Source organism: Perognathus longimembris, chromosome 7 (genome assembly GCF_023159225.1).
Source record: "Perognathus longimembris pacificus isolate PPM17 chromosome 7, ASM2315922v1, whole genome shotgun sequence".
Taxonomy (NCBI): domain Eukaryota; kingdom Metazoa; phylum Chordata; class Mammalia; order Rodentia; family Heteromyidae; genus Perognathus; species Perognathus longimembris.
Window position 1 is genome coordinate 82020546 of NC_063167.1, and position 23450 is coordinate 82043995.

The 23450-nt window shown below is 39.7% G+C and overlaps 1 protein-coding gene and 1 long non-coding RNA gene across 2 annotated transcripts in view; one reads left to right on the forward strand and one right to left on the reverse strand.

The window, feature by feature from the left end:
• Vcam1 (vascular cell adhesion molecule 1) lies at nt 1–19803 on the forward strand. The gene is made up of 9 exons (XM_048352049.1): nt 1–467; nt 1038–1313; nt 4140–4460; nt 5622–5888; nt 7993–8268; nt 10415–10735; nt 11568–11834; nt 14149–14415; nt 19125–19803. The coding sequence occupies exons 1-9, from the start codon at nt 404–406 to the stop codon at nt 19283–19285; spliced, it is 2220 nt and encodes a 739-aa protein (XP_048208006.1). The 5' UTR covers nt 1–403; the 3' UTR covers nt 19286–19803.
• The window catches only part of LOC125355605, a 29284-nt gene extending 6483 nt beyond the window's left edge, over nt 1–22801 (reverse strand). The window contains exon 1 of the long non-coding RNA XR_007211691.1: nt 22764–22801. This is a non-coding gene — a long non-coding RNA (uncharacterized LOC125355605). The remainder of the gene's footprint in view (nt 1–22763) is intronic.
• Nucleotides 22802–23450: the final 649 nt, after the last annotated feature.

Here is a 23450-nt window from a genome sequence, read left to right on the forward strand (position 1 = left end):
TCATTCTGCAATGGAAATTCTCTTGCATTTTCCCAGGAGAGCCAATTCTTTGTGGGATTGAAGATCAGGGACAGCCTGCATTTATTTTATTGTGTTAGAAGTGTCTTGCATCCCTAGGACAGGCAGTAGTTTCAGTCCTGAGAGCCACTGAAGGGGTTAATGCTGGGACTTGGCTGGGTGTCAGCTGCATTTTTTTACCCTGGCTCTGTCCGGGTTTCCCCTTGAAGGGATTTCCCTCCTCCCCTGCCTCTGCAGCAAGACCCTCTTTTATAAAGAGCAGACTTTCTATTTCACTCACTGCCTCTCTGGCTCTGGGAGCTGAAGACTCTGCCCAGGCACTTTCAAGTAGGGGCAGAAAGAAGCCTTTTGAGCCATTATTTTCTCATCGCAGCGGCCACTTACAATGCCTGGGAAGATGGTTGCAATCTTTGGAGCCTCAATTTTACTTTGGATAGTGTTTGCAGCTTGTAAGTTCTTCTTGATCTGTTTCAAATGTTAACATCCCTTGCTTAGCCCTGGTTTGTGGGCTTCCTTTTTACTTTTCCCCGGGTAGTGAAGAAAGGTATTAAGGATTTTAGACAATGGGAAAACTGAATTTAAGCTAACTTTTAATGTGCTAATGAGATTTTTCTATACACTACATATCATTAGAGTTAGAACTATAATAACCCCTCTCCCCCTTTTTCCCCCCAATGTCAAATGGGTAATTTGGATTGTGTCTGTAGTAGATATATCTCTGCAGTTTCCTGGATTTGCTAATGAGGTCAAACTTGAAAAATACCAGAACTACTTTGATAAATGAGCATGAAGGTCAAGAACATACAACTTCTGGTGATGATTTTAGCTCCTTCCTGGGTAGTGGTGATGGGGTTTCTTAGCTTCCTTACGTATATTTGCATGTGTTCAGGAAAGAGATTAGCCAGGATGGATTGGAGACATTGCACTAGAGCAGAGATGTGAAGATAGACTTCTAGACAAAGCAGTGGCTAAGTTTGCTTCTCTTTTCTCTCTCTCTCACTCTCTTTTTTCCTTTGCAGCTCAAGCTTTTAAAATTGAGACCTCCCCTGACTCCAGAACTCTCGCTCAGATTGGTGACTCTGTCTCGTTGACTTGTAGCACAACAGGCTGCAAGTCCCCATCTTTTTCCTGGAGAACACAGATAGACAGTCCACTAAATGCCAAGGTGAGCAACGAGAGGACCAAGTCCACACTGACCATGGATCCTGTGAGCTTCGACAATGAGCACTCTTATCTATGCACGGCAACCTGTGGATCTGGGAAACTGGAAAAGGGAATTCAAGTGGAGATCTACTGTGAGTGCTTAAAAAAGTCTTTGCTTGTCTCAGTTTTGCTTCAAAATAGATTTTTAAAGGAACAGTGATTAAAAGGATGCTCATTTCTAGACTCCTGGTTAGCAAACGCACAGCATCAAAAAGCTACAGACAGCTAAGGCCAGCCCAGCTTTTGACCTCTACTTCTGTTTGCAACACACATTGCAAGAATGCATAAGAAAGATGCAGCCTTCCTGGGCATGAATTTCTTAGTTATAAAATCGATATTTCTAAGATTTGTAAAAAAAATTTAGCTTGCATTTGATAATATCCTTGCATGTTTACTTGTTCTAGCACCTATATGATTTATGAATTCTACCCCTCAGGGACTTTTCATTCATGTTATTCTTAGCCAATTTGGTGCTTAAAACCCATTTGAAGATTAAGTAGGAGATCTATAATTTAGTAATAGATTAAAAAAATGTTCTCCATAGACACAACAAAAAATACCTGCAGATATTTCATCCATTTCATGTCTGTGTTGACAAATTTAGAAATTTTTGTTATTATTACTGTATTAGCATTCAACCTCAAAGGTTTGCCTGGTGAGTGTAAGTGAATGCTCTTCATGTACCAGCCTGCCAAAAATGTGTTCTACAACCCTTTCAACTTCACAAAGGAAATCAGCTACAAGAGTAAAATATAAACCTTGCTTAAGTCAACTGCTTTTAGTTACTGATGGCCTTTTTCTAAATAAAACAAGACAAAACATTAAAACTATGTGCAGGGCTGGGAATATAGCCTAGTGGCAAGAGTGCTTGCCTTGTATACATGCAGCCCTGGGTTTGATTCCTTAGCACCACATATATAGAAAACAGCCAGAAGTGGCACTGTGGCTCAAGTGGCAGAGTGCTAGCAAAAACAAAAACAAAAACAAACCAAAACAACAACAAAACTATGTGCATACATTGTCATTTCTTCATGAACATCTCATTCAATTATCTTATAATTACATTGGTTCCTTTCTACTGTACCCAAATGCAACTGTGCCCAGTAACATTAATAGAAATTTCAACAAGGCCCATGTGTTTCTCAAGCTTCTGGAGGAAGTGGGCCTGATCGGCTGCTTTTAATTATGCTGGTTGTACAATCATAGTTTATGTCTGGCTGCCTCCTGAGTGCCTCAAAAGGTCCCCTTATGTAAATATAGGGGAAAGTAGTATGTTCTTATATTACCTGTTGTAAAACTATGTTGGATTATCTGCACATTTTGTACAGAGTATGAGGGACAGAAATAAGTGATGGAAAAAATTTCAAATACCATTTCTTTTGTCTTATGCCTTTGTGTACCAGTTGAATTCTTTAAAAAGAGAAATCAGGACCCTTCTGGCTTTAATTATGTTGCCTATGTTGTTTTTCCCCCCTGCAACAATGTCTGTTTCTCATTATGTGTAACAGTTCTGTGTCCATTCCACATTTGATTATAATGTTCTGAGGAATTGGGCCTCAGTATTCTTTCACTATCTACCAGCTTGTTACCATGAAAACAGAATGCGGTGAGAGAGGTACACCTTTCAAAGGTGATAGGATTGTGTATCCCTTTGTTCTGGAAAGTTCAATAGAGGACTAGTTGGAACACTAGTTCTTAAGCATTTCAGGAAAAAAAAATCTAGTATTGAAAGGTTGTATGGAAGCACTTTTCTGGTGGATGAATTTTGTTGTTGTTCTTTTTTTTTTTTTGCTGGTCCTAGAGTTGCACATTCCTTCAGCATTCTTGCTCATGGCTGGTGCTCTGTTGGTTGATCCATGCTTCTAGTACAGTTTTTGATGTGTTATTTGGAGATGGAGTTTCATGGATGTTTCTGCTCAGGCTAGCTTTGAACTGATGTCCTCTGGGTTTCAGCCTCCTGAGTAGCTAAGATTACAGATATTAGGCACCAACATCAGGGTAAGAAGCCAGATCTTGAAACCATCTTTCATTTTCTTGTATATCCTGCACAAAACTATTCTTTGCAAAGATATTCCAAGCTGCCCGTTATCTTCAAAATGGAACTATATCTTCCCTAACTAGAATAAGAGAATGTGGTACAATGTAACATTGATTTGCAGTAGTGATACAAAAGAATAGAAATCCTGAGTTTAAACCCTAACTTTGACATTTACCAGCTGTGTGCCCTCAGGCAAAGTTATGCAAATACTAAATCCGCATTTTCTTATCTGCAAAGCCAAAGCAATGTGTGTATGTATTTAGAGAAAGCCACAAGGAAGCTCCCACTTTCTACAAACTAGCAGATGCTAATAAAAATCTTAAAACAATATAAAACAGTAATCTGTGTTATGTGTATAGCATGGATACAATCATCTAATGTTTTAATAAACAATGATTTTTTTCTTTTTTTTTTTTGGCCAGTCCTGGGCCTTGGACTCAGGGCCTGAGCACTGTCCCTGGCTTCTTCCCGCTCAAGGCTAGCACTCTGCCACTTGAGCCACAGCGCCGCTTCTGGCCGTTTTCTGTATATGTGGTGCTAGGGAATCGAACCTAGGGCCTCGTGTATCCGAGGCAGGCACTCTTGCCACTAGGCTATATCCCCAGCCCAATAAACAATAATTTTTAATCCCTTCTTTTACTCGAGCAACATACAACCTTTAATATGCACAGAATCATAATCGAAGAATACTTCAATACATAGCTGCTCCTGACCTCCTGAGGGCATTTCAAACCATAAAAATCTAATTAAATGATTCATTTTACTGTACTGAGGCTAGATTAACCAAAACATTAGGTTTAATTTGTGTTGTCGGAAAACAGCGAGCGATTTTATCAACATGAGCAGAAAGCCTACTCATGGACTCATTTGTCCTTTCCAGCTTTCCCTAAGGATCCAGAGATTTACCTGAGTGGCCCTGTGGAGGTTGGAAAGTCAATCACCGCCCAGTGTGTGGTCCCTGATGTGTACCCCTTTGACAGGCTGGAGGTGGATTTACTGAAAGGCGATCACCTCATGAAAAACAAGGAATTTCTGGAAGATATGGAGAGGAAGTCTCTGGAAACCAAGAGTTTGGAAGTGACCTTTACCCCTGTCATTGAGGATATTGGAAAAGTTCTTGTTTGCCGAGCTAAATTACACATTGATGAAATGGATTCTGTACCCAAAGAAAGGAAGACTACCGAAAAGCTGCAAGTCTACAGTATGTACTTGTGGGATATGGTCTAGTCCATGGGAATTCAATAAGCTTAACTGATTGACAACAAATATATATTCCAACAGTATAATGAGAAGAATACTTAATCCAGATTGAGAAGATTTGAGCTTAATTCCTAGCTCTATTAACTGTGAAACCAAGAGTTCCTTTATTTCTGTTTGCCTCCGTGTCCAGTGGGAATAATCATCCTTGATTGGGTAGTAGGAAATAGGCTCCAACAATAGCATGCTTTAGGTCATGACTTGTAAACTCATATAATATCACTTGAATTATTAGTGTCATGGAGATAGAACTTGGAGCAGTTATTCCCTGCTTGTGCATACTTGTAGCCTCACACATGCATATGGACATCAGGTGGATGGAAAGTAATGGAATTTGATTCCTCCATCTCTCCAAGACTGCCAAGAGATTTGGGAAACAGCTTTGTTATCCTAGAATTGTGTACATGGAATGCTGTACTGTTTTATGCTAAAATAATCTATTATTCTATGGGCATTCCATTTAAAGGGACTGGTGTTAATTATACCACATTTAATCAAGAGAATGAGATGGAAGGGATTTTAACAATGTTTTGGGAAGAAGAATAGTTAAGATAGGGAGGAAGAAGAGAAAACAATGAAACCAATTGTCTTTCAGTGACTTAATCAGAGAACTCTTTTCTGCTGGAAAGTCAACTTTATGTCAGAGAAGGATTTAATTTATTCTGCAATAGCACAAAGCAGAATTATGACCAGGGTGGAAAAGTGAGTTACAGAAGAGAAATTTTCAGCCTAATGGAGGCAAAACTTCTTCATGAAGAAGGATTCAGAAGTCAGCTTGACACTTTGGTAGGTAGTGTAGTCCACCCGTCACTTTTCAGCTGACTTGGATGAGTTTTGGAAAGGAATTCTTGGATGGGCTCCTTCCTCAGGCAGCACACTCACTAAGGCACGTGATTCTAAGGCCCTTCTTAATTTCCGAATATCTATATCTATCTGAAAACACCAAACATAAAAAATAACTCAGTGAATTAGTCATAAATTGGCTTGTTCTGTGCTTCCATGAACAGGTAGTTTTGAGATGGGGGAAGGTCCTTAGCTACAGCCTACAAATCTAGTGGCTAAAGATGATGGGTAACAATTGCCTTTGTTATGCCTTGTCTTCCAGTCTCACCCCAAAACACAGTCATCTCTGTGCAGCCCTCCACAAGGCTGCAAGAAGGAGACTCTGTGACCATGACCTGCTCCAGTGAGGGTCTACCGCCTCCAGAAATTTTCTGGAGCAAGAAACTAGAGAATGAGAATCTGCAGCCACTCTCTGGGAATTCAACTCTAACCTTAATTGCTATGAGGATAGAAGATTCTGGAATTTATGTGTGTGAAGGAGCTAATCTGATTGGGAGACAAAGAAAAGAAGTGGAATTAATTGTTCAAGGTGAGTAGGATATTGGGGGGGGAGGGCATGATAATGGTGTTATGGTTGGGAGTTGAGCAATGGTGATGAAGTTTGAATGCTGAATCGCTTCCTGACCCTTTCAATAAGGATCCGTTGGATGGCTATGTACTTTACTGCAAATACGTATCATACTCTGATGGTTAGGAAGACTTTCCTCCCAGAGCTTCATGGCTCTGCTTTTCTCATTCTTTTCTGGATCATATTATTCCTCACTGCTGTATTGCTTGGCTTCCTTCCTTCCTACTGCCCCATGGATGACAGTATATTCAAATTACCCAACCTGGGCTTCTCTTCACACTCTGCCTGACAACAGAACTCTCATATACTGCTTATTCTCAAATCCATGCTCCTATTTCATGTCAGCAAATACTGTAGTTCTTCTCAGCATGATCTCAAGAATCTGACCTCTTCAACCTTCTTGATAGCATGTGTTATTTTTATCATTTCTCAGCTGAGTTTTTACATAACGGCATTCACCAACTACCAGCTAGTTTCTTATACTTAGTATACACTAACTCTAACCTTCAAGGAACAAAAGGGTGAGTATTTTGTTTCTATGGTTCAGATGAGAGAATAGAGTTTCAGATGAATTGTACTATCTGTTGATTGTATACCTAGTATTTGCCAAGGGTCACCTGGAAAATTATGAGCCATATTGATCCTTTGTCATAACTCTGGGAAATAGCTAAAAACTCAGAGTCAAATGGTTTGTTGCCAAACAAGGCCCAATAGCTCTTCAGTTACATTTATGGCATCACCTTAATCCACAACCCATACCTATCACTTGTAGTTAATCATCTCAGGTATTATTATTATTATTTGTGTGTTTGTGCTAACACTAGGGTTTGAACTCAGAACCTGGGTTCTTTCCCTTAGCCTTTTCACTCAAGGCGAGATCTTTGCCATTTGAACCACCATCTCAACAAATAAAATAATGCTGGGCTTGGGTTTGTATCCTAGATAGGCAGGAAGCACAAAATAGGAGGATGATGGTCCAGGAAAGCCTGAGCTATTATTTAAAAAATAACTAAATTTAAAAGAGCTGGGATCTGACTCAGGTAGCACAGCATCTGTCTGGCAAGCACAGACTCTATGTTCAAATTGCAGAGTTGGCCCCACTTCTCAACTTACAGAGCCTGAATTAGTTGTAAAATATTTTTATATCTCATCTAACCTATTTAAGGGTGGCTTACAACTTTAATGCTTAAATTTTTACATTGTTTTCAATATGATTCTATGACTCTCAAATATATAACTTAGTGTTGAAACAGAAGATACTGGCATAGACTCAGAAGACATTTGTGTGTTTTGGAGGAGTGTGTGTGTGTGTGTGTGTGTGTGTGTGTGTGTGTGTGTTCCAGTGCCTATTCTATTTTCCCATTAGGATTACTAGACATGGTTGTAGCAAAAGTTGGAGTCGACTCAGATCACTTTACACTAAGTCTTAGTTTTGCCGCTTGCAAGCTGGGTAAAATTATTATTTAATATATCAGAGCCTAAATTACCTGCAGAAAAAAGAGGTATGGTGGAGAAAAGCAGAGAAAGGAGAAAGGCAGAAGGAGAAAGAGAAAGTAGAGAAAATAACAGGGTCAGTTCATGGAGTTATCATGAAGGTTAAAATATACAATCTATGGAAAACGGTATGCAAGGCACCTGACACAAAGGAACCAGTAAGGGGTCCAATCTTTTGTTCCTATTATGGTGACTTAATAAGCTACACCTGAGCAGAGACTGGATCGTATCCAAGAATGATGCCAGCCACTCTCTTGACACATTGTGCCTATAACTATTCTGCTTTGATTGCCCTCAAATGGATTCACTTTTTTTTTTTTAATGTGGTCTTAGCTAGGCAGTAGTTGCTCATGCTTCTAGTCACAACCACTCAGGACACACACACACACACACACACACTCACAGAAAGATGTGGTTTGGTCTTGTACTTTGTGGTTGCAAAGTGGTAGGAGTAATTCTTTCTTTGAACAGACAGTTCCTGAGAGGGTTGAAGAAAATGAAGTCCATAAATGAGATTATGATGAAGAAAAGCATCTTACCTGTTATTTGTCTTGTCCTGTCTTTTCCCTAGAAAAACCATTTACCATGGACATCTCTCCTGGCCCGAGGGTTTTTGCCCAGATTGGGGACTCAGTGGTGCTGACGTGTTCAGTCACAGGCTGTGAGTCTCCATCGTTCTCCTGGAGAACGCAGATAGACAGCCCTCTGAGTGGGCAGGTGAGAAGTGCCAGAGCCAAGTCCACCCTGACCCTGAGCTCTGTGAGTTTCGAGAATGAGCATTCTTACCTGTGCATGGCGACCTGCGGGCCTAAGAAACAGGAAAAGGGGATTCAGGTGGAGCTCTACTGTAAGTGATTTTCACAACTGGCAACTGTGGTGTTTTTCCATTTTTTATGGAAAGAGAAAGAATTCTCATATGGGATTCATTTGTTTAGAAGGAAAATTTAACATTGTGAATGGTTCCTAAATCCCTGGGAACTAACACGGTTTGGTGAGACATAATTGGCTTCCCTCTTGAGCACATCGTACATTGTATATGTACACAGCCATTGTAGTCCTTACTTTCTTGTACTGTCTCACCCTAAACTTGATCACCCTTCATGCCCCTCCCCCATCCTTACCCCTTGCATGGGTATGTGGGGTAAATGGAGATGGCAGTGAAAATTGGGAGGGGGTGGGCAGCATCCATCCAAATAACTGAGCAGGAGTGGCTGCCACTGAGCTATTCAAACTGAAAATGAAAATTAAGCCTTCTTATCAATGGGCAGAATGGGGTAAAATGAGGCAAGTGGGAAGCAGCAGAAAGCCAAAGCTGAAGATCCAGAAGGGGGTAGACAAGAAGATGCTCAAGTGTGTGCTGGAGCAGAATCAGGAGGCAACATGGGGTCCTGAACCTGATTTACCTTACTCTTCTTGCCACCTTCCTGAAAATCCTTTGCAACCTCAAGTCCCTATGAATCTGACGTTGTTGAAGTCCCACTTTATAATGAATCAAGAAGAAAATATGCAAAGGAATCAGGAAGTTATGAGTGATTTTTCTTGGAAGGGGTCACCCTGACCTGTCTTATTCAACAAACTCCAGAGCACACATTGTGTGCTCCAGAGCACACCAACCCTGCCCAAATTTGTGCTGCCCTTCAGGTTCTTGTCCAGAAGAGTGAATGCCTGTAAAGGGATTTAAATATTACCAGAGGAAGTCTGTTTTACTGCTTCATCATATTAGTTAGAATCTGCTGATGTAGGCACATTCCCAGAAGAAGTATACATCAGTGGGGAAGTCTTTCTGCAATATGGAAACATTTGAAAATATATTCGTTTAATAGCATTTTATTTCAGGGGAAAACACTTTTTCATGTTACTTTATCCTTATTAACTATTTCAGTCTCATCAATTTGCATAGGATGTATTATAAATGTTACTATGTAGATTACAGTCTTTCTAATTAGATTAGAACCTAAATTATAAATTCTTTTCTTAATAAGAATTATCTGAGAAATACTTTAACACTGTTGCCTATGTTTTATCATTAGCTAAGCTGCCTAAATTAGGAACTTCCCTTAGAGTCGTATTGATACAGAGAAGCCAAACAGCCCAGATTCTGAAGTCAGAGAAGTCTCCTAGCATCTAAAAAATTCAGTCTTACTAGCCTTGAAACAATGAAGTCCCATTTTATGGGCTGCCTAGAAGACTGAGATAATATTACTTATACTGAGCATTTGTTCATGCTAAGTATTCACAAATATTTTAAACATCTCACATGCAGAGTCCACCAGTAACATGTGAGAGCAGAATGGATTTAGCAAAGATCAGGTATATGGTTGGTCAGATGGCATCATTAGAAAAGATGAGGAGGGCTGGGAATATGGCCTAGTGGCAGAAGCTCTTGCTTCATATACATGAAGCCCTGGGTTCAATTCACCAGTACCACATATACAGAAAATGGCCAGAAGTGGTGCTGTGGCTCAAGTGGCAGAGTGCTAGACTTGAGTGAAAAGAAGCCAGGGACAGTGCTCAGGCCCTGAGTTCAAGCCCCAGGACTGGCCCCCCCTCCCCCCCAAAAAAGATGAGGAAATAGTTTTTGTTAATATACTAAGTATCCAACATTATTATAATCAATGTTATGTGTCTAGACTTAATGTCATGTATGCATTTGTGTCTGTGTATGAAGTAAGAGCCTCATACTTTCCTTTAGTTTTTCACTCAGAGCTAGTGCTCTCCCATTTGAGCCATATCCTGACTTGCTGTTTTTTTGCTGGTTAATTGAAGAGTCTCCTAGATTTGTCTGGTTGGGTAGGTTTCAAACTTTGATCCTCAGATCTCAGCCTCCTGAGTAGCTAGGATTACAGGCATGAGCCATGGGCTCCTGGGCTTGCTGTCTAGATTCTTTCCCAGCCGAATTATAGAGATGTCATTATGAACTCTCTGCATTTAACAGACCACAACTCATTTTCTCCTGAATGTCTCACATAAACCTTTTTGCTTGGTATTTGCAGCCTTCCCTAGAGATCCAGAAATTGAGATGAGTGGCCTGCTTGTGAGTGGGAGTCCCATTACTGTGAACTGCACAGTTCCTAATGTATACCCTTTTGATCATTTGGAGATTGAATTATTGAAGGAAGGAACAATTTTGACAACTAAACACTTTTTGGAGGGAATGGACAGGAAATCCCTGAAGACCAAAAGTTTGGACATGACCTTCACCCCTACCACTGAAGATACTGGAAAAGCTCTTGTTTGTCTGGCCAAGTTACATGTGGGTGAGATGGAATCTGAACCCAAACAAAGGCACAGTACACAGACGCTGTATGTCAATGGTAATTACATACTTGCTTCATCTGGATACTCTTTCCATTGGATTGATTGCTTTCTCTCCTTTGCCAGGCAATGGTTAACATGAGGTTAATAGTTGGAAGAAAAAACAACTCTGGGGGAAAAATTCAAAATAATAATGATGATAACAAATACTTCTTCTAAATTTAGAATAATAGACATTGGTTTGTTAAAGATTCTATGCACTGGCATTGATGGCAAGGTGAGGGATGATTCTGCTTTGCCCAGTGTGATCAGTGCATCCTCAATCCACGTCAGCCTCTGGCTTGTTTCAGGTGGCCTTACCTTTGTGTCCTGGCCTTTCCTGAGGGTGACCAGCCTCACCCCCTTTCTTCATGCCACAATCTTCTCAAGGGAAGTAGCCTAGGTTCACTTTCCAGAAAAGAGACCTTTGAGGACACAACCTCTCATAGCCTGGGCTTGTGCCCTTTTTGCCCATATTCCATTGGTTCAAATGAATTACAAGGCCAGCCCAGATTCAATGGGTAGAGAAGATAATATTCATGTATTCCCAGAGGAGATTCCAGTAGGTGTTAGTCATGTTCAATGCATCACAAAGGGCAAATGCACACTCATACTGCTTTGGTAGGCAGAAGAATCCAACAGAACTTCCTTCCATTAGGAAATAGCCATGATTTGTTTGTGTGCTGCTTACCTGCAACTCTCAGAGTAGACACAGAAAGCTCTGCTGGTGACCAAGATGTGTAGATGATTCCAAAGCACTGACTCCATTGTCCAGTTTTTACAGTGTCATCAAAACTCTTTGGAACTGAAAACATAAGAATGTCAAACTAATGAGTGTTTCTCCCTTTTCAGTTGCCCCCAAGGACACTACTGTCTTGGTCAGCCCCTCCTCCATCCTGGAGGAGGGCAGTTCTGTGAATATGACATGCTTCAGTGATGGCTTCCCAGATCCCAAAATTCTGTGGAGCAGACAGCTGAGCAACGGAGCTCTCCAGCCTCTTTCTGAGAATACAACTCTGACCTTCATTTCTACAAAAATGGAAGATTCTGGCATTTATGTATGTGAAGGGATTAACCAGGCTGGAATAAGTAGAAAAGAAGTTGAGTTAATTGTACAAGGTGAGCAGAGTGTGGCTCTCACTAGGATTTTCATAAGTTGTGTTTCTGATGATGAACAAAATCTTCCTTGAAAACAAAGCGTGTGTGTGTGTGTATGTGTGTGTGTGTGCGCGCATGCATGTGCCAGTATGAGGCTTGAACTCTAGGTCTTGCCCTCTTTTTTTTTTCTTCCCTTTTTGGTGTGAGACTAGGATTCTAACTTGGTACACTATACTTTTGCTCATTGGCTAGTGCTCTATCAACTCAGCCATGTCTCCAACCTAAAAGCTCTTGTTTGGCTTTCTCCCTTACAATTGGTATTCAACTACTTGGACCACACTTCCTGTTCTGTCTTTTTGCTTTTTAATTGGTGATAAGGGTCTCTCTGATTTGTCAACCCAACCTTGATTGTCAGATCTTAGCCTCTTGAGTGGCTTACAGGTGTGCGCTCCCTGTACTCAGGAGAAAACAAAGATTTTACTTTAAAGATGTACTAAGGGTTTTTGTGCCAATGCTGGGGCTTAAATTCAGCACCTGGATGCTGTCCCTGAGCTTTTGTGTTCAAGGCTAACACTCTATCACTTGAACCACAACTCTACTTCCAGCTCTTTCTGTTAGCTCATTGGAGATTAGTCTCACGGGCTTTTCTGCCTAGGCTGGTAGATCTTTAGATCTCAGCCTCCAGAGTAGCTAGGATTATAGGCAGGAGCCACCAGCACCCAGTGTATTGAGGGTCTTTTAAAAATGTTTCCTATGAGGGACAAGGTAACAAACAGTACAAGAAATGTATCCAATGCCTAACGTATGAAACTGTAACCTCTCTGTACATCAGTTTGATAATAAAAATTTGAAAAAAAATGTTTCCTATAGATAGAACATTACAGCATTCGTGCTGTTTCCTGAAATAGAACTTGCTCATAAAACAGCTCAAAGTTATTTTAACAACCATAAAGTTCTTTCAAAAGTGCTAGCTCCAGGACATGTGCCAAAAGCTCCAGTGGCTCATAGGAGACAATTATTGAAATAAAGACAGGAAGAAATGTGTAATTGGAAATTATTTAATTTTAAAACCACTCAATATGACTGGATTTGATAGTTCAGGACAATCTCATACAATGGTGGCTGAACAGGACAGGCATTCTACCACTGAGCCACACTTCCACTCCCCACTGACTTTTACGCTGTAAAGGAAGAAATTTGGAAGTTCAAGACAATCTTAAATAAAACCTTCTGAAGAGGCTAAGCGTAGGAAGACTGAGTTTCAGGACAGCCTGGGGTAATAGCAAGTTCTCATTCAGGTAGACTGTATATGTACTACATTACTAGATAGTGTCTCAAGAAACCACATACACAAAGAAAATAAATGGAAAGAAAAGAGAGAAAGGGAAGGGAAAGGAAGGAAAGGAAGAGAGGAGAGGGAAGAAAGAAAAGAGAAAAAAGACAGGAAAATACCCTTGAAAGTTGGATGTCATTCCACTGTGGCCTTAAATAGGGCCACAGGAGAGACAACCTTAGCAGGAATTGTGTTCACACAAGGGTGATGGGTAGGTACTTCCTTCCTAGGGTTACATTAATAAAGATGAACCTCAAGTTCATAGGTCACAGCCTGGAACATGATAAATGGTAAAATTATTGTGAAGAACAAATAAACACACCATCTCTGTACAGCATATTTTCCTCATTTGGGAAGATGTAGCTCAAAATACAGAGGCTTGTCGAGGCCTTTGGACTACAAGGAATTTTTGCTAAACAGTGTGACAATTAAAAAAAATTCAAATTCTATAACATTTGAATTCTATACCCATTATTGAATTCTCTCTGCTATGCTGAGTTGAAGAATTCTGTTAAGCTGGGAACTGGTGACTTTTGTCTATAATCCTAGTAATTTAGGAGGCTGAGATCTGAGGATTGTGGTTTGAAGCCAGCCTAGGCAAGAAAGTCTGTGAGACTCTAATCTCCAATTAACCACCCAAAAGCCATAAGTAGGACTGTGCTTAAGGAGTAGAGCATTTGCTTTTAGCAAAAAGCTGAGGGACAGTGCCTAGACCTTGAGTTCAAACCTCAGGATTGGCGTGTGCGCGCGTGCACACACACACACACACACACACACACACGGAATTCTGTCAAGAGAACTGAAAAAAGCATAATCCATGTCTCTTCTATGGCTCAAAACACAATTCAGAAAATGCTTGACTTCATTCTTGCCTTGCTTACCATTCCATGCAAGCAGAAAGCTCTTAGCTGCTCTGTTGATGTTATTAAATTATTGTGTGACCGCCTTATACTTCCCTCAGTTAAAGATACCTTTTAAATGGTCTTCTCCCCCCTTCCCCAGTTTTTCCTAAGGACATACAACTGACAGCTTTTCCTTCTGAGAGTGTCAAGGAAGGAGACACTGTCATTATCTCCTGTACCTGTGGGAATGTTCCAGAAACTTGGATAATCCTGAAGAAAAAATCAGTGACGGGAGACACAGTCCTGAGGTCCATCGATGGCGCGTACACTATCCGCAAAGCTCAGTTGGAGGATGCAGGCGTGTACGAGTGTGAATGGAAGAACAAAGTGGGATCCCAGTTAAGAAGTTTGACACTGGATGTTAAAGGTAGGCTCTTTGGCTTTGGAGTTCAGTGTGGGATTTTTCTAGATGAAGGAGTTGATTTCTGTGTTGACTGTGGCTTTTTTTTCATGTTTCCTGAGATATTCAGGCACAGCTGTTCCACCCTGTGGCGTTTCACAAGGAAGTTGACATAAATCATTGGTGACTGTGGAATTCCCATTTGCTTTTTTTTTTTTTTTTTCAAAATTGCCCATTTAGCATTGGTCTCTAAGGTTGTGGATTTATTAAGTGTTTTACCATATTTTCCAAGACCATTCCCTGAGAAGCTAAAGAAGTTAGAGGGCCATATTGGAAAAGAAAAAATCCTATTCAGACCCTTTTTTTTTGTCAGTCCTGGGGCTTGAACTCAGGGCCTGAGCACTGTCCCTGGCTTCCTTTTGCTCAAGGCTAGCACTCTACCACTTGAGCCACAGTGCCATTTCTGGCTTTTTCTGTATATGTGGTGTTGAGGAATTGAATCCAGGGCTTCATGTATGCTAGGCAAGCACTCTACCATTAAGCCATATTCCCAGCCCCTCTTCTTTCTTACTAGAAAACAATACTATTTTCTCAATAGGGAATAACTTTGGATTGTCTCCATTGATTCTTTTCAAGATAGTCATGGAAAATACTAATCCTGATTCTAGACAACATAGAAAAGACCTGTTGCCCTTAAAATCCACATCTCTGTCTAGTTCCAGTGGCTCGTGCCTATAATCCTAGCTCCTCAGGAGGCTGAGATCTGAGGATCCTGCTTCAAAGCCAGCCTGTGCAGGAAAGTACATAAGACTCTTTTTTGTTTTGTTTTGTTTTTGTTGCCAGTCCTGGGGCATGGACTCAGGGCCTGAGCACTGTCCCTGGCTTCTTTTTGCTCAAGGCTAGTGCTCTCCCACTTGAGCCACAACGCCACTTCTGGCTTTTTTCTATATATGGGGTGCTGAGGAATTGAACCCAGGACTTCAAGTATAAGAGGCGAGCACGTTACCACTAGGCCATATTCCCAGCCCAGGAAAGCACATAAGACTCTTTCCTCCAATTAACCATCAAAGAGCTACAAGTGGAGCTACGGCTCAAGTGATAGAGCACTAGCCTTGAGTGAAAAAGCTCAGGGACAGCCCCTGAGTTCAAGTCCCAGTACCAAACACACACACACACACACACACACTCACACACACAGATGAGGAAGGAGAGAGAGGGACAATGGATTCATCAAACACACTTGAGAGGGAGCATTAATCTCCTGCTCCCTCTTGTGAATGCATAATAGGTATGATCTATTGAGCTTACTGGTAGAAGTGGGGCTATGTTAGCCTTCTTTAATCAGTCTCACACTCCTTGCACAGTAACAAGTGCCTGCAGTGCACTGGAAGCCATACTTGGTGGTAAAGTGAATGGCACTACAAAGGCCAACTCTTAAGAGGCCCAACATAGGTGAAGATTGGCAAATATTTGCCAATGTAAAGAAAATCCAAATTTCACTTATCTGGCCATTTCAAGATGGCAAGATGAACTATATATTTTCTGTCTTCACAGTAGCTTCTGGAAATGCATATATCAATACATCCATCTATACATGTTTAAAAAGGGGAAAATGTCACAGTCACACCTAAGACTGCTAGCCATCCACCTGTTGTGATTGTCCTGAAGAGTGTTAGTCCAGCCAATGAACTTACTATGAGTTCTAAGAATGGAACCTTGTACTGTGTTGCTGAAAATGACACAAGGGTGTATGAAATACACGATTCCAAAGAGGAAGGGGTGATGCCAGAGGAGTTGAGATCTCAGTTCTGAGTGCATTGAAATTCTTTTCTTCCCATTTTCTTCAATCCTCAGTGCCTCTGTCCACCTGAAATTCCACCTAGTTCTGGGAAACTGGACTTCTAACTTTGCTGTCCATCTATTTGTAATTAATTTTTCTTTATGAGACACATTGAACTATCTCTTCTCCATTATATATCACCTTTTCCAAATTGCTTTACTAAATTAATCACATATTTTTACCGCTGTTTATTCATTATGTAAGTGAACAATCAAAGAAATATTAGACATCCAGGTGGAAATTCAAATTCATGCTCCATTACTAAATATAGTTTTATAAAGCTGGACATGTGGGCTGGGAATATGGCCTAGTAGTAAAGTGCTTGCTTCACATACATGAAGCCCTGGGTTTGATTCCTCAGCACCACATATGTAGAAAAAGCCAGAAGTGGCACTGTGGCTCAAGTGGTAAAGTGGTAGAGTGGTAGCCTTGAGCAAAAAAGAAGCCAGGGACAGTGCTCAGGCCCTGTGTTCAAACCCCAGGACTGACAAAAAAAAAAAAAAGCTGGACATATATGAAGACTAAGAATTGACATTTTTCTGGATATTTTGAACTAGTTTTCTTGTGTGTTTAAGTGAGTTTTGAAATTGTGTTGTCTTGGCTTAAATGTTTTCAATTGATAGTGATCATCAGGAATTTAAGAGTTTCAGGGCTGGGGATATGGCCTAGTGGCAAGAGAGCTTGCCTCGTATACATGAGGCCCTGGGTTCGATTCCCCAGCACCACATATACAGAAAACGGCCAGAAGTGGCGCTGTGGCTCAAGTGGCAGAGTGCTAGCCTTGAGCAAAAAAGGAAGCCAGGGACAGTGCTCAGGCCCTGAGTCCAAGGCCCAGGACTGGCAAAAAAAAAAAAAAAAAAAAAAAAAAAAGAGTTTCAGGATTTATACAATCATTAAAATTTTTATGAGAAGATTCTCCTGAGAATTGACTCAGCAGCAAGAATTTCCTTGTAGTTGCCTGAGGGGAAAGTAAAAAGTAAATATAATACTTATTAAGCTGAAAGGAAAATAATGACAGAAATAGGTTTGCCCAGCCTGTCATCAGTTGGCATTTAGCCACAATTATGGGAATAAACATCCCACTACAATGTCACCCTTGTGCCAGGTGTCAGTGGCTCCTGCTTGTAATCATTCTCAGTCAGGACTGAAGTTAGCTCAGGCAGGAAAGTCTTTAAAACTCTATCTACAATTAACCACCAAAAAGCTAGACTAGAGGCATGGCTGAAGTGGGTAGAACATCATTTGGGCATGATGCCCTAAGATAAAAACTTAGAGGATCTTAGTTGGATGCTGGTAGCTCACACCTATAAACCTAGCTACTTGGGAGGCTGAGATATGAGGACTGAGATTCAAAGCTGAGATTTGAGGACTGAGCTTCAAAGCTAGCCAGGACAGGAAGTGAGTACTCTTATGTGATAAGAGTTTGTGAGACTCTTATCTCCAATTAGCCATCAAAAGGCAGGAGGTGGAGCTGTGGTTCACATGGTAGAGCTACATCCTTGAGCCCAAAAGCTCAAAGCCCTAAATTTAAGCCCACACATGGGCACATACATAAAAAAAAGTTATTCTTAACTTTCACTAGTTCAACTATATCTACCAAATGTAGAAAAATGGGGCAACCATTAAGCTTAAAGTGATGTTTCTTTGGTAATTTGATAAAGTTCATTGCACATTGTGTGAATCTAATGATTCTTTTCCGTTGGATGGCTTTCAGTGTTTAGAAAGCTCTAGAAGGAAGGTAGTGATATGCAAAGACAGATCACTAACTCCATCAGCACTGAGACCACATGCATGCCACTTCATGAAACTTAATTATGAGTCTTCCACTCAGTGTTGTGCAAAGTAAAGGCAGAACCACACCTCCACAAATGCTGTGCTCTGTCCTGCACACTGTTAGTACTATCAGATGTAAAATTGCAGCTGCCAGGTAACTTTTTTTGTAGGTTGTAAAGACTACTAATTTTAAAGTTTTTATATACTATTATTGTCATAATCCAACTATTGCTAATAAGCAAAATGATAATATGTTGTCAGAGTTCAAAAGCATGTTGAAGGTTCCATTTTACACCAAGTAGTGACTGAAAGTCTGGAGAGCCTGAAGGAAAACAGATATACCTGTCTTCATGAAGTTTACAATCCGAAGAGGAACCAAATTTAGCTAATGCTTAATTACAACTAGGGCTAAGGGACATGAAATGAAAGTGGCATGATGAATTCTGAGAATGTGTTAAGGTTCTTAACTTAGACTAGGAGAGCAGAAGGGAAAGAGGGAATGACTCTGAGTGAGTGACATTTAAGATGAAACACAATACTAGACATTCAGTAAATCAAGAGAGAATGCAAAGATTGAAGGGGAATAATACATGTTAAGATGTCTTTACTTCAGACATACAAAACATGGCTTGCAAACACACAGGCCACCAGCAAGGATACCCTTATCGCTCTAAATTTATAGTGTTTAACTCTAATGGCCATGTTGTCAATGCTACGAGGGTTTTTCGTATGTTTGAGAAATGGTGAGCCATTTTGACTCATGATGATCAAAGTCCTAGCCTTAATTTCTGTTTTCTCAAAGACCTCTCTCCAATTCCTGTGTTTGTGAAGGATCCCCAAAATTTTTCATAGTTGTTTACATTTTGTTCCTGACATGGAATCTTTGAATCTGAGTTTGTAGAAATTGACAGCTGTCGTCTTCAGAACCATTATGACCAAAGCAATCATCACCTTGTTATTCGGGTAATCCAGAGAAATGAATTGTGGGTCCTGCTGGCCCTCATCATTACTTTGGATTTCTTTCTCTTTGGAGAACAACTTGTACTTTAAGAATAAAACATGTGTTATTTAACGATTTCTTTTTGTACTGGACATTAATTGCATCCATTTGGTTATTTTCCAGAAAGAGAAAATAACAAAGACTCTTTTTCTCCTGAACTTCTGGTACTCTATTGTGCATCCTCCCTCATAATACCTGCTATCGGAATGACCATTTACTTTGCAAGAAAAGCCAACATGAAAGGATCATACAGTCTTGTAGATGCACAGAAATCAAAAGTGTAGCTCACATTTGAAGTACTCGACCAGAGACCCTATTGTAAGTGCAAATTCTTAATACTGTTCATCATTCTACAAGAAAAATAACAACTGAACATTCAGACTTCCTAGAATGTACTGGAAACAGAGAGAAGGGGGCTCCCTGGGCCCTTTTTGAAAGCAAGAAAAAACAGAAACCTTTCTGCTTGATGAGTCACAGCTATTGAGATGATTGAGAAATTCCCTGATGCGTACAGACAATGACACAGCCTGGACATATGTAAGATAAAATTATGACATAGCATGATTGCTTGGGATAGCAGCACTCTATGTTCATATCATGAAAATCACTACCCAGTATTGCTTGGACTGACTATAATAACAATACATTTTAGGAACTTTGGATATTTCTATTGACTGGCAGTTGACAAAGGCCATATTTCTTCTATTTCATTGCCTTTAGCCAAATTGTGATGATTTTCTTGATAATAATTTCATGTTTGTAAAGAAGCTAGGGCTTCATATTTTTATGGGCACATGATAAAGAGGGCACTAGGTTGACGTTCAGGTACTAAATACCTCAACTGGTGGTATAATTGTTGAGTGGGTTTTTCTGTATGGTACTCTCATGGTACGGAGATGTAATGTTTGTTCATCTGAATCTTATCTAACTTGACTAATGTCGTTTAAAAATGCATCTTCTTTTAATTTTCTTTTGTATAGTGTTTTTTTTTGTATAGTAAAAATTCATCTCTGGAATTGGGAGAGTTGTGTGTTTATTTATTATTATAAGCTATCTCCTTTTAATTATGATGTACTCTTTTTGACAATGCCAACTTCCAAGGTGGACTATGGAAATGCTCTTAGGACAAATGTGGTCCTCAGACATTCATCACAACCACCGTGGGAACTTGAGAAAAATGTGTACTTCTTAACCTTTGTTAAACAAAGATATCTCATTTCAGGTTCTTGGGATTTTGCCTACACACACACACACACACACACACACACAACACACACAGACACACACACACACACACACACACACACCACCACCACCACCACAAAAAGTATGAGCAATGACAGACAAACACATGAATGGGCACTAAGTTCAAAAGACAAAGTCATACTACTGACACTTCTTGATGACAACTCTCTCCTCTGACTCAGCAGTAACAGATGTCCTGAACCAAATAGTAATCAGTTCCTTGCTTTGGGGGGGAAGTTATTCATATACACTATGTATCTAAAGCAGTATGTTATTATTTCATTGCCATGTCTTGAAATGTACATGAAAGCAATCACATTTGCTTTGTGACTCTATTCTTTCACTCAAAATTGCATTATTGCATAATTCACTCATATTCTAGGCCACTGTTTTTTTCCATTGCTTCGTAGTATTCTACTTTAATATGGTCACCATTTATTTATCTATTCTAGAGATAATGTCTTTTTCCTTTTTATTTTTTCAGTCTTTCTATTGTGAAGAAAGCTTCAACAAATATTATTGTACATGTTCCTGATTCTCTTATACCAGATTACATAGTGAAGGACAATGTCATTAGAACAAAGCATTTAATTATTATTTTGTCTGAGACCAGAACTCAAACTCTGTATCTGATGCTTTTGCTCACTGGTGGGCACCCTACCTCCTCAACCACACCTCCAGCCTCAAGCATTTTATATTTAATGATAAAATCTTAAATAACATTCACCAAAACCTTCTATTTTTTAAAAGTCTGCACCTTTTAGGCAGTAAAACTTTGAAACATTAATTTTTGTTCTCTTTTGTCCTAGTAGAAATGAGGTAAATAGATCCTTTGGGAGGGTAAGACATAACACTTAACTAAAGACCTCTCTCATTACATGTTTTACAGTCTGGTTTTCCTGGCAATGGATTCAGATCTTGCTAGGCTTTTGTAGTATTGACCTTAGCTACATGTAGGAGGCTGGGAAGTTTGCTTTCTCCTGCTACTAGCATCAAGTTAATGCAAGAGAAATGAACAGATGGAAAACATGAAATTTGCCCCATATAGTCGTTACCAAAGCCTTTTCTCCTGTGGGTGAGAGATACATGTGATAAAATCAATTTGTTTACAGAGAGAGACTGCACAAGAGGAAACACAGTTTCAAATAATAGTTTCACACAGAAACTTTTATCTTCTTCCCATAGTAGAATCTCTAGATTTTTCTCTGCAAATTGTGAATTTGGGGATAATTCAAATAACATGAAACTTACTAGTAATAATAATAGTTGACTCACTCATCTTATAAAGTAAGAAGCTTCCATTTTCACATGTAAAATTAAGATATTAGTCAGTTAAATTAAAGATCCTTTCCAGTCCTCAGGTGCAGAGGGACTGTGAAAACTCACATTTGTCTTTAGTGACTTCGATTCTTTTTATTTTAAAGAATCTCTTTTTGTATTTTGCCCAAATGAAGCTCTTATTTTTCTTTGCTTACTCAAGTCTCTACAGTCTTGAAAAGAAAAAAAAAGGTAAATGAATGTGAACATTAGTAAGTAGTTTCTGCTAGGGTTTCTCTAATAGACACTCTTTCTTACAGAAAAGAATTTAATGTAATGTTTTTAAAAGTGGCTTTTGTTTTAATCATAATGATTGTGAAAATTCCATTTCTGCCAAAACCATGTGTAGTGACTTTGGAGGATTTGTGCAATGGAAAAGTATAATTCTTTCCCATGGGACTGCAAGGTAAGGCTGGCTCAAGGAAGTTGTCACTAATTGAATGGAATCAAATGTGTGGGTTATTTAGAGAGAAACCATGCTAATGAGAGAGAATATTTCATCTTTAATCCTTTCTTCATTGGTAGAGGTCCTTTGGGGTCTTGTGAAGCAAGTAACAAAACTGATTAAGTGAAAAGGTAATGTTTCCATCTTGAAAAGACTAAAGAATTATGAGCCACATAGACTTGGTGGGGTCAGATGGAATCACTCATAAACTAATTTGTGTACTTGGAATTGAACTCAGGGCCTCATGCTTATAAGGCAGATGCTCTATCACTTGAGCCACACTTCCATCTCCCTTTCCATAATAGAGTCTCCCTGTTAGTCCAGGAGACTGCAGTTCTCCTGTTGGCATTTCCTTGTGTATCTGAGGATGACAGACACACACCACTGTGCCCAATCATTGTGCTTCTGTAACTAGGTTAATAGTTGTATGCCACTATGCCCAGCCCTGGGTAGAAAATAAATCTCACTTTTATGCTCATGTTAGCCTAGAGCCACAACATACTGATCTCTGCCTCCCAAAAGTGCAAAAGGATTTTTAAAAGAATTTGTAACTAAGACTGTTAGAACAACTTCTCTTTAATCCAACTGTTATGCAACTAAAATTCAATCAATTACCAGGACATCAGTTGCTACCAGGTTAAAGCTCCAACAAGAAAAGCTTTAAACATGGAACTTCAAGTGCATGATAAAAAAAAAAAGAACATTATGCTGGGCTCTGGTGGCTCACACCTGTAATCTTTTAAAAATTAATTAACTTATTTATTGTCAAAGTGATGTACAGAGGGGTTACAGTTTCATATGTGAGGCAGTGAGTACATATCTTATCAAACTTGTTATCTCCTCCCTCATTTTTCTCCCACCCTCTCCCCCCCCCCGCCAGTTTTACAGTTGGTTTACAGCATACTGTCTTGTAAGTATTACTGAAGCATTGGTTCACCTTTTACCCTTTGTCTATCCATTTTGATGTCCCCCTTCCCTTCCCTAGTTCCAATAAGCATATATACAATACCCAGGGTACCAAAATCAGTTACAGTGACATCAGGGGTAAAAGTATGGGGAAGAAAGACAAAATAAAAAGGCATAATTTCACATGGTACATTGAAAATAAGAACATCAATGATAAACCACTTGTTTCATTTTGCTTAGCATCATCTTATGTGTTCATACATAGCTATGGAACTATTGTGATCTTCTGCTAGAACTATCCTAGACGTGTATTAATTTTTACCAATGAGGGAAATCATAGAGTCTAGTTCACTTAGTATGATTTTTCCAAGTCTTTCCATTTCCTTAGGAATGGGGCAATGTCATTCTTTCTGATAGAGGCATAGAATTCCATTGTGTATATGTACCACATTCCTTGATTCATTCATCTACTGAGGGGCATCTGGGTTGGTTCCATATTTTAATGATGACAAATTGTGCCACGATAAACATAGTTG